Genomic DNA, 12016 nt, shown 5'->3' with positions numbered 1-12016 from the left:
CTCCCAGGCCCTCCTGCGATCGGGAGCGCCCAACAGGTATGCTCCACACAGTCCTCCCCTACTTCTGGCAGACACTCACACATCAGATCATGCACACAATCAAACATCAGATCGCACACACTCGCCACATCCGGCGATTCTGATTCCTTCCGGCCAGCAGAGGAAGATGGGACATAGTGGAGTGTAAGGACCTGCGGGTGCAACGCATGGAGGACTCTGCTATAGAACATATCGATGCGTTCCACTGCATATCCTCTATGCGTTTCACCGCACTGCGTCTCGCACACTTTTTTTCTTTGTCGCTCCATTGGGAGACCCAGACAATTGGGTGTATAGCTTCTGCCTCCGGAGGCCACACAAAGTATTACACTTTAAAAAGTGTAACCCCTCCCCTCTGCCTATACACCCTCCCGTGGATCACGGGCTCCTCAGTTTTATGCTTTGTGTGGAAGGAGGCACACATCCACTCATGCATTCTCAACTTAGTTATATCAGTTGGAAGAAAAGAGGGCCCCCACGGGGCCCCCGGCATGTTCCCTTCTCACCCCACTACGTCGGCGGTGTTGTTAAGGTTGAAGTACCCATTGCGGGTACAGAGGCTGGAGCCACATGCCGTCTCCTTCACCATCCCTTAAGCGGCTCTGGGAGAAGTGGGATCCTAAGCGGTCATCCATTTACTGGGACCGTGCTCCATCCGCAGCCCCTGTGGGAACCTGCCGGACCGGAGCCTCTTCAACCTCAGGGACCGGGCCCTGCAACTCAAAGGTACTCTGTGTCCCCATTGGGGACTATGCAGGGAGCGCACCTTCTTCCCGGAAGCCGCGGCGGCTGCTGAATTCAGGAGGCCGGTGGACTTCCGCGCCGACCGTGCCTGCTTGTCGGGCGCGGTCTCAAATTTAGTCCCCGGCTTCATCGCGGCCTAGTCGCAAAAATCCCGCCCCCGGGCCTGCCTGTCAGGGGTAAGGGCGGGATTACCAACCTGACGTCGGATGTGAGGGCTGGAGCATCCTGCATGTTTCCTCCCCCCTCACTGATCACTGTGGGGACCCCAGATTCCCGCACTTTCCTGGCGCCGCCCACGGCTCCACTCCTCCCCTGAGAGCTCCGGCAGCCATTTTTTTGGCATTCTGCCGGTGGAGGATTCTCAGTGAACAGCTCTGCAGCTCCGGGGATCCAAGGCAGGGAATCTGGAGGACACACTCCGCTCGTTAGCGGTCGGTAAGCCACACCGGTCACCCGGTGCTGGTCCCCCTAGGGTGCCGGATTAGATACGTATATATCTATATCTATCTGTTCGGTAGGCTATATACCTCTTTCCCATATACCCTCAGTGATCACTCTCCTAGGAGACAACAGCATGTCGTCCACAAGGAGCAAGTCTGCTAAGGCACACGTTTTTTTTGCGTCCTGTACCTCTTGTGGGGCTATGTTACCTGCGGGTTCCACCTACCCTCACTGTGAGCAATGCTCGACCCCTGTTTCGCTTGCTCAGCCGGAGCCTCGGACACTGGTGGGCCCCTCGGCTCATGTAGACCCCCCTGCTCCCCCAGACCAGGCTGCAGGGACAGAGTTCGCCTCTTTTGCTGAGAAACTCTGAGTCACTTTCTCAATCCATTGCACAGTCTATGGACAAATGGTTTCTAAGCTGCTAGAGGCATTGCAGTCCGGACCGGACCTTTCGCAGGCCCCGGCCCCTGTGGGCTCGTCTCCTCCAGGCCCCTCTCGGTCCGCGCCGCAGCGCGCTCATAGGTTGGCCCCTCGGTCTCAGGCGGAAGACTCCTGCCCGGACCGTAGTCCTAGACCGGCTAAGCGGCCTCGCTGGGACTCTTCCCCGACTTCCTCTCGCTGCTCGGGATCCCAGCTTGGGGACTCTCTGGAGGACGAGGCGGACGTCGCAGCTCAGGGCTCTGACCCTGACGTCGCCCTTAACCTTGATACACCTGAGGGGGACGCCTTAGTAAATGATCTTATCTCGTCCATCAACCAGGTGTTAGATCTCTCTCCCCCGCCTCCTCCTGTAGAGGAGTCAGCATCTCAGCAGGAGAAACACCAGTTTCGGTTCCCCAAACGTACACGCAATACGTTTTTTGATCACTCTAACTTCAAGGACGCTGTCCAGAAGCCCAGAGCGGTCCCAGACAAGCACTTTACTAAGCGCCTCACTGACACGCGTTACCCCTTCCCATCTGACTGAGATTAATGCTGTCACACGTAATTCTGCTCCGCAAGTTGCGTCTTTGACCTCTCAGGCGTCAGCCTTTTCATCCTACGCCATGAACGCCGTCCTGGACTCTGCTAGCCGTACAGCGGTAGCATCCGCTAACTCTGTGGCAGTCCGCAGGGCCATGTGGCTGCGCGAATGGAAGGCAGATTCGGCTTCCAAGAGGTTCTTAACCGGTTTGCCGTTTTCTGGCGACCGTTTGTTTGGCGAACGATTGGACGAGATTATTAAGGAATCCAAGGGAAAGGATTCCTCCTTACCCCAGGCCAAACCTAAGAGACCTCAACAGAGAAAGGTTCAATCGAGATTTCGGTCCTTTCGTCCCTCCGCCAAGTCCCAATACTCTTCGTCCAACAGGCCGGAGAAGGGCCAGAGGAACTCCTATGCGTGGCGATCCAAGTCTCGCCCACAAAAGGCCGCAGGAGGCACTGCCTCCAAGACTGCTTCCTCATGACTCTCGGCCTCCCCTGACCGCATCCTCGGTCGGTGGCAGGCTCTCCCGCTTTGGTGACGCCTGGTGGCCACATGTTCAAGACCGATGGGTGAGAGACATTCTGTCTCATGGTTACAGGATAGAGTTCAGTTCTCGTCCTGCGGCTCGCTTCTTCAGAACCTCTCCACCCCCCGCTCAGGCCGACGCACTTTTTCAGGCAGTAGCCTCTCTAAAGATGGAAGGAGTTGTGATCCCCGTTCCCCTTCAGGAACGTGGTCGCGGATTTTACTCCAACTTGTTCGTGGTGCCAAAAAAGGACGGGTCATTCTGTCCCGTTCTGGACCTCAAGCTACTCAACAGACATGTGAGAACCAGACGGTTCCGGATGGAATCTCTCCGCTCGGTCATCGCCTCAATGTCACAAGGAGACTTCCTAGCATCGATCGACATCAAGGATGCTTATCTCCATGTACCGATCGCACCCGAGCATCAACGTTTCCTGCGTTTCGCCATCGGGGACGAACACCTCCAGTTCGTGGCATTGCCTTTCGGCTTGGCGACAGCACCACGGGTTTTCACCAAAGTCATGGCATCCGTTGTGGCGGTCCTGCATTCTCAGGGCCACTCGGTGATTCCCTACTTGGACGATCTCCTAGTCAGGGCCCCGTCTCGGGTGGCGTGTCAACAAAATCTATCTGTCGCTCTGGCGACTCTCCAGCGGTTCGGGTGGATCATCAACTTCCCGAAATCCAAGCTGACACCGACCCAATCACTGACGTACCTTGGGATGGAGTTTCATACCCAGCAAGCGTTAGTCAAGCTTCCGAGCGACAAACAGCTTTCTCTGCAGGCAGGGGTGCAATCCCTTCTTCGGAGTCAGTCACACCCTTTAAGGCGCCTCATGCACTTCCTGGGGAAGATGGTGGCAGCTATAGAGGCAGTCCCGTTCGCGCAATTCCATCTTCGGCCACTCCAATGGGACATTCTCCGCAAATGGGACAGGAGTTCGGCTTCCCTCGACAGGAACGTCTCTTTCCCTTGCAACCAAGACGTCACTTCAGTGGTGGCTCCTTCCCAACTCTCTGTCGCAGGGAAAATCCTTCCTACCCCCAACCTGGGCTGTGGTCACCACGGACGCGAGCCTGTCAGGGTGGGGAGCGGTTTTTCTCCACCACAGGGCTCAGGGAACCTGAACTCCGATAGTCATCCCTTCAGATCAATATTCTGGAGATAAGGGCAGTGTATCTAGCCCTATTGGCTTTTCATCGGTGGCTGGAGGGCAGGCAGATCCGTATCCAGTCGGACAACGCCACTGCCGTCGCATACATCAACCACCAAGGCGGCACTCGCAGTCGTCAAGCCTTCCAGGAAGTCCGACGGATTCTGCAGTGGGTGGAAGCCACAGCTTCCACCATCTCCGCAGTTCACATCCCGGGCGTGGAAAACTGGGAAGCAGATTTTCTCAGTCGTCAGGGCATGGACGCGGGGGAATGGTCTCTGCACCCTGAAGTGTTTCGAGAGATCTGTCGCCGCTGGGGAACGCCGGGCGTCGATCTCATGGCGTCACGGCACAACAACAGTAGTCCCGGCATTCATGGCACGGTCTCAGGATCACAGAGCTCTGGCGGCAGACGCGTTAGTTCAGGATTGGTCGCAGTTTCGACTGCCTTATGTGTTTCCTCCTCTGGCGATGCTGCCCAGAGTGTTACGCAAGATCAGGTCCGACTGCCGTCGCGCCATTCTCGTCGCTCCAGACTGGCCGAGGCGGTCGTGGTACCCGGATCTGTGGCATCTCACGGTGGGTCAACCGTGGGCGCTTCCAGACCGCCCAGACTTGCTGTCACAAGGCCCGTTTTTCCATCTGAATTCTGTGGCCCTCAACCTGACTGTGTGGCCATTGAGTCCTGGCTCCTAGCGTCTTCAGGGTTATCTCAGGATGTCATTGCCACCATGAGACAGGCCAGGAAGCCTACGTCCGCCAAGATCTATTATAGGTCTTGGCAAATCTTCCTATCCTGGTGCGCTAATAACGGTTTTACTCCATGGCCGTTTGCCTTACCCACTTTTCTTTTCATTCCTTCAATCCGGAATGGACAAGGGTTTGTCACTTGGCTCTCTCAAGGGCCAAGTATCGGCACTCTCCGTGTTTTTTCAAAAGCGCCTAGCCAGGCTTCCGCAGGTCCGCACGTTCCTGCAGGGAGTTTGCCACATAGTCCCACCTTACAAGCGTCCGCTGGAACCCTGGGATCTTAACAGGGTGCTAACGGCTCTTCAGAAACCACCTTTCGAGCCATTGCGGGATGTCTCTCTATCACGTCTTTCGCAGAAGGTGGCCTTCCTAGTGGCAGTCACATCACTTCGGAGAGTGTCTGAGCTAGCAGCGCTGTCATGCAAAGCCCCCTTCCTGGTTTTTCACCAGGATAAGGTGGTTCTGCGTCCGGTCCCGGAATTTCTCCCTAAGGTGGTATCCCCTTTTCATCTCAATCAGGATATCTCCTTGCCTTCATTTTGCCCTAATCCAATTCACCAGTGTGAAAAGGATTTGCACTCTTTGGATCTTGTGAGAGCACTCCGGCTCTACGTGTCTCGCACGGCGCCCCTGCGTCGTTCAGATGCGCTCTTTGTCCTTGTCGCTGGCCAGCGTAAGGGTTCGCAGGCTTCCAAGTCAACCTTGGCTCGGTGGATCAAGGAACCGATTCTCGAGGCCTACCATTCTTCTGGGCTTCCGCTTCCTTCAGGGCTGAAAGCCCATTCTACCAGAGCCGTGGGTGCATCCTGGGCATTGCGGCACCGGGCTACGGCTCAGCAGGTGTGTCAGGCAGCTACGTGGTCTAGTCTGCACACTTTCACGAAACACTATCAAGTGCATACCTATGCTTCGGCAGACGCCAGTCTAGGTAGGCGAGTCCTTCAGGCGGCGGTTGCCCACCTGTAAGAGGGGGGCGTTTTATTTCGGCTCTTTTTATTGAGGTATTCTTTTACCCACCCAGGGACTGCTCTTGGACGTCCCAATTGTCTGGGTCTCCCAATGGAGCGACAAAGAAGAAGGGAATTTTGTTTACCGTAAATTCCTTTTCTTCTAGCTCCTATTGGGAGACCCAGCACCCGCCCCTGTTCCCTTCGGGCTGGTTGTTCTTTTGTGTACACATGTTGTTCATGTTGAATTGTTCTTTTGGTTCATGGTTTGCAGTTCTCCGAACATCCTTCGGATTGCATTTAACCTAGACCAATTTATAAGTTTTCTCCTTCCTGCTTTTGCACCAAAACTGAGGAGCCTGTGATCCACGGGAGGGTGTATAGGCAGAGGGGAGGGGTTACACTTTTTAAAGTGTAATACTTTGTGTGGCCTCCGGAGGCAGAAGCTATACACCCAATTGTCTGGGTCTCCCAATAGGAGCTAGAAGAAAAGGAATTTACGGTAAGTAAACAAAATTCCCTTCTTCCAAAGGTAAATTCTCACCAAAAATAAGTCCTAGCAGGCATTTTCAGCCTTTTCAGTGTTAGGCTTAAATATAAGCCCTACCCAGAAAAAAATTGTGTGTACACAAATATGTGCTGATACCTATGTAGCTATACATAGCTTAGAAGCTGTATAGATAGCACCCACTGGTCAATTTACCCCTATGTTTCCAAGAAGAATAATAGAGAAATCGCGTAATGTAAAGGTCTAAGAATTATTTTCTGAAAGTTCTTTCACATTTTCTCTTTTGTGTGCGATTTTTGGAATCTCAAAATAACCCTACACTGGAGACTGTGATTGTCATATTTAAAAACATCTATTTCCCACACCGACTATGATGTGTTTCCCAAAATGTGTACTGATTAGTGATGTGTGGGCACTACCATGCTCGGGTGCTCTGTACTGGTAACTAGTGATGTGTGGGTACTACCATGCTCGGGTGCTCTTTACTGGTAACTAGTGATATGTGGGTACTACCATGCTCGGGTGCTCTGTACTGGTAACTAGTGATATGTGGGTACTACCATGCTCGGGTGCTCTGTACTGGTAACTAGTGATATGTGGGTACTACCATGCTCGGGTGCTCAGTACTCGTAACTAGTGATGAGCGGGCACTACCATGCTCGAGTGCTCAGTACTCGTGATGAGTGAGCACTACCATGCTCGGGTGCTCAGTATTCATAACTAGTGATGAGCGGGCACTACCATACTCTGTACTCGTGAAGAGCAGATGGGAGCGACTTGAGTACCCAAGTATAATGCAAGTCAATGGAGGACTTAAGCATTTTTCTGGGAATTCTTCTGTAATAATACTAGAGTTCCCCATTGACTTCCATTATACTCAGTAACCGAGTCTTGTCCATGTGAGCATTAATTACTTGTTATGAGTAAGAGCGCCCGATCATTGGAGTGCTTGCTCATCACTAGTTATGATAAACCTTTGCCAAACCTGTGTCTCATGTAATAATTCCTATTTGGATATGTAGGGTTCTAGGGTGTTAGAAATGCATATGGCACCTGTGCTCATCCAATGTCCTTCCACAATTTTAATTGTACAAGCAAATCCAGTTACATGTTTGGCATCTCACAGGGAGGTGTTAAGTCAGGCTGGCAGGATTGTAGTGGCACTAGGCACTAGCTCGTGTCTTGTCAACGTTACCGGCTTACTACCATATGTGTAGGGTCAGGAATAATCACCCATGTCTGATAAGTGGTGGCAACATTTCTAAGGTTTCTAAAAAATTCTGATTTTTTTTTCTTTTTCCTCTTTCTTGCAGGTTCCTGGCTTGAATCGGATGGCCTTCGAGGCTCATTCTGTAGAAGATACCAGAAAATTAAAGTTCGAGCTGATGTCATTCATATTGTTATTTGGGAGAGACGAGGGGGAAAGTCATTTGAGGATAATGTGCAGTTTGGTGCAGTAGAGCAAGAGGTTAATTCAGAAAATGTCTCCTCGCTGCCTGACGATCCTAGCTTTTCTTCTGTGGGGACTGCTGAGCTTTCCCAGCAGGTTGCGCCTGCAGTGCCTTCGGTTGATTTAAACACATCAGATCCTCTTGCAGGAATGGAAGGTTATGCCGATGATGACGTCATAACGCTCACGCTAGTTGAGATACCCACTGATGCAAATGGCTGTCCTATTGATGCTCCTGCCAAGCTTCAGGAAACTGAGGCTAGCAGGTCTATTAAGGCTGATCTAGGAGAAGGGGCAAACACTGCTCAACTCAAAATGTCAACTAATGTGCATCCGGAGAGTCAAGAAGACACCACACGTACGTCATCCTTCTCTTCGCAGCTGAATCCTGACATTTCCTCCCTAATGAATTATAGTGTTGAGCGAACGCCTTTGAAACAAAGCCCTTTAAAGCCAGCAAACAAAACTATTGCAACCAGTACACCCTCTCCGCAACCCTACAACCAGAAAAAGAGCATAGTTGGCAACTGGATGAGTCGATTAATCAGGAAAAATAATTCTATTCTAAATTCTGATCCACTTGCTGCAAATGGGAGAGTGCAGTGCCTCCAAGCCCTTCTCCCTCTGAAGGTAACGGATTCAAGCGACGTTCCCAAGAAAGCTCAGAACTTTAATGGCTTTCTAGCCCGATCGACGAGTAAACCAGATTTTCCACCATCTAACGTTTTTCCGTCAAGCACTGCAAGTAAATCGTCCTTTAATGTCCCGACAGAAAGGGGAACAGCGGTAGGCAACCCAATTTCTGCCACTTCTGATTTCAAGACACCTTCGAACAATGGCTTAGATTATAGGAAAACGTTAAAAGAAGGGAGCTCATCCAGTGAGGATAAAATTCGTAGACTGAGGCTGAAGTTATTGAAAAAATTAAAGTCCAAGAAAAATGAGCTGGCTACATTAGAAACATTGGTAAAAAGGCAGGAGAATGGCTCCGTCGGAGCCCAGGCCAACAGTGCTCCTCGGGGCGGATTTAATCGGAAGGAGCATCTCCGAGGCTTCTTACAGGAGCTTCAGGAGCAACTAGACAATGCTGATAATGAATCGGTTTGCACCATGAGCTCCTCTGCTTCTATATGTAGTAGTCCTGGAGATGCAGAGTTCTTCGCAGAACTTTTCTCACCATCTTCTTCTGACAGCCAGCCCAATGACAGCAGGTACCTGGAGATGTTAGCTGATGGCCACTTACATCTGGGAAGTGGTGGCACCCTACAGTCTACCTCAGGAAGTAATTCCTGCCCCACAGCCAGCAAGCTCAACAGTCCTGCTGAAGATGGGTCATTAAATCCGATGTCGAGCTCTACTGTAGCCGTTCTGCATGAAGACAACTATTATTTTGATTTTGATGAATATTTCTAGGCCATTATTTATGATTCATACCATGCATTGTTGTTGCCGTTTTTGAGCTCTTTTCTCTTTTGCTAAACTAAAGGGGATCCTAATGACTGGTAAAGGTTTAAGGGGTCTCTTGATCAACTAGCTATGGAGCCGACAAATAAGGCGGGTGCTACATAGAATAAGAAAATGGATGTAAATGTTGGCTCGGATGTGCACTGATCCCAGTTACAAAAACAGCCGAGCAAGTGTGATTCTGTAACTACACACTTATGTATGTCAATAACAAATTCTTAAAGGGATTATCCAGGACTACTATTATGTTTGTGTATCGGACTGAGAACTAACACGTAGTACCTAACTGCCTGGGGATGATCTTTGTTGGTTCTGCCGCCGATTTCCGTGCTTAATTTCATGTTCCGTCAACAGAGCAGCTCTTTCGCTCTGCTCTGTTGATGTGACGTCCTGCAGACATCATCGTGATGGACATCCAGCTCCCCACAGTTAGGCAGTGGGGAACCACGTCAATCAGTATGACCTCTGCAGAGGTGCCGCGTCAGCTGTTCTGTCAATGTGACTTCTGCGGAAGCAGGGGTATTGTCTGCGACCGCTATAATAAGACAGAAGTCGTCACCAGGCAGAACAGGCAGGTAGATGGTACCAGACTCTTAGTTCTTAGCTTCAAAAAGCAACAATAATCAGTCCGGGATACCTCCTTTTTAGGGTCTTTACACAAAACAGAAAATTCTCTTTAAGTCTACGTCATCTTTGGTCACTTTTGGGTGTCTGCAAGTCAAAGTAAAATTGTGGCAAGCATTCTACCTTCATATTCCCTTTGGAAGATAAAGTAGGTTGAAAGGGCTAGTCCTGCTTCACGCTCTCCTGTATTGTGAGGTGGGCTGGGCAGGTGGCATTTCATTTACTGATACTTGCTGCAACGTGTGCACAGCCGGCAGGTATCGGGTACTTTTTGCATTCACGAGAATGGAACAGGTAGGGGAAATGTGCCCAGCACGCATGCATCTTCGCTGGTATCTAAAGATATGAAGTCTCCCTCTGCTCACTACTTGGCACAGAAGTCAGCTATGCAGAACGAAGACTTTACATTTATTCACACTTTTCAGTAATGCTGCAATTACACCACACATGAGAAGAAGCTAGAAGCCGCCATGGAGCCTGACCATTAGTATACCAATTTTCCCTTCAAGCGGTCATTCCCTTGAGGGGTTGTTTATCCTTAGCCATCCTTTGCAGTGTGAGAATTTTCCAGTGCCAACATTGGGAACGGGTGGTCATGTGACCTCAAGTATGTGATGTGTATATTCCCGGCCACATTCCAACTAGACTTATCCGACCTCACCATTGAGTGAGGTCGCATCCATCTAGTCGACACGTGATCACATGTATGTATGCAAATTGTATACTTGCGGTCACACTCCTGATGTTGGCAGCATAGAATCCTGAGAGCGCACAATGTCTGCAGTCACACTGTGACTGCCTATTTGTAGCCTAATGGCGGGTGATCTGGCATCAGTGTTACTTTACTAATGTGTAGGGATTGCATCCATACATATGAATTGTCGCTTCCGCACTTTACAGACTGATGTCTTCTCCACAATTGTTCAGTGAGAAGTATCTTGGACCGAAAGAGCCTTTTGTGTCAAAAATCGATGCAAATTAGGTTTTTTCTTTTCTGAGATGTCTTTTGCACCTTTTATAGTTTGACAGGTCTCATAGAACAGATATAACCAGAAAACAAAATGAGCTAGTCAGTGATAATACTCCCAGCACTTGTCTTTCAGAGTGTGTTCAATTGTGGCAGCATGTTGTGTTTTTGTTTAGTTTTTCCATTATCCCACATTTACTTTATTGCCACTGAATTCCTTTTTTTTTAGCATTATTGTTACCCAACATTACAGTAAAAGGGAACCTGTCATCAGAAATTTTGCACTAAACCTAAAAGATTCCCCTTCTGCATCTCCTGGGCTGCATTCTAGCAATGTTCCTGTTCTTGTGCCCCCTTTCTGACCAAAATATAGACTTTATAGAGTGGTACCTTTTTGTATTCAGATCTTGATAATGGTACACGGGGGCGGGCTCTCTGGTGTCTGTTAGTCTGCCTACTGCCGCTTTAGGCCGTTCCCAATCGCACAAATTCCTACCTCAGGACACCGCCCAGTGCGTCCGAGGTCTCACGCATGCGCCGTGCTACTCTCCGCATGACTGTGCAATGTGCACAGTGTTGACCGCTGGTGACGTGTTGCGCAGGCGCGAGATTATGGGCGGCGCTGTGATTTTCATCAGGAAGTGGTCGCCCATAATCTCGTGCACGCGCTTTCACCGCCGCCTCCACCGTTCTGCACAAGCGCTGGCCAGCTTACCTCACGTCACCTCTTTGAAATTGCGCGATGGGGGACGGCCTAAAGCGACAGGAGGCAGACTAACTGACACCAGAGAGCCCGCCCCCTTGTACCATTATCAAGATTTGAATACAAAAAGGTACCACTTTATAAAGTCTTTATTTTGGTCAGAAAGGGGGCACATAAACAACAGGAACATTGCTAGAATGCAGCCAAGGAGCTGCAGAGGGGGAATCTTTTAGGTTTAGTGCAAAATTTCTGATGACAGGTTCCTTTTAAACACACGCGCTCCTCGCAGATCTTCTATGCACTGTGGCCGGGCTCACACGTGGTTATTCTGCCATGCGGCCAATGGTAAATTCATAAATCTGTTCACCGGAGACATCTGGTAGGCCAATAATCACATCGCACGTCGCTTTTGCAGAACTTCTATGCATATGGTGGCTTTTTTTCCTTTCTCTTGTAATACGTTTCACCTTGTAAAACCATAATATCATCACACCGTGTGAACGTGGACTTCTGACATTTGATTGAAGAGCCTCCATATTCTCCATCCTCTGTGTTGCGCGTTCGCCTCCCACCATCGGCCGAGGCTTGGTCTGTACATTTCCTGACTTGACTTGAAAATTTGTACACTTTGTTGGCTTTTCTTTTTGTGAGCAACGTTCTGCTTAATTGTGTAAATTATTACTACATCTTTGTTTTATTGTAAATACCGGTCAATCAATTTATGATTTCT

General features: G+C 50.0%; 1 protein-coding gene across 1 annotated transcript in view; it reads left to right on the top strand.

Annotated features, from left to right (window-relative positions):
- USPL1 (ubiquitin specific peptidase like 1) overlaps positions 1-10983 on the top strand; it is a 101194-nt gene extending 90211 nt beyond the window's left edge. The window contains exon 9 of the mRNA XM_075337358.1: positions 7392-10983. Coding sequence (XP_075193473.1) covers positions 7392-8941 — 1550 coding nt within the window. The 3' untranslated portion in view covers positions 8942-10983. The remainder of the gene's footprint in view (positions 1-7391) is intronic.
- The last annotated feature ends 1033 nt before the right edge of the window (positions 10984-12016 follow it).

Source organism: Anomaloglossus baeobatrachus, chromosome 2 (genome assembly GCF_048569485.1).
Source record: "Anomaloglossus baeobatrachus isolate aAnoBae1 chromosome 2, aAnoBae1.hap1, whole genome shotgun sequence".
Taxonomy (NCBI): Eukaryota; Metazoa; Chordata; class Amphibia; order Anura; family Aromobatidae; genus Anomaloglossus; species Anomaloglossus baeobatrachus.
The sequence above is the reverse complement of the archived record's forward strand: the minus strand, read 5'-3'. Positions and strand labels throughout refer to the sequence as shown.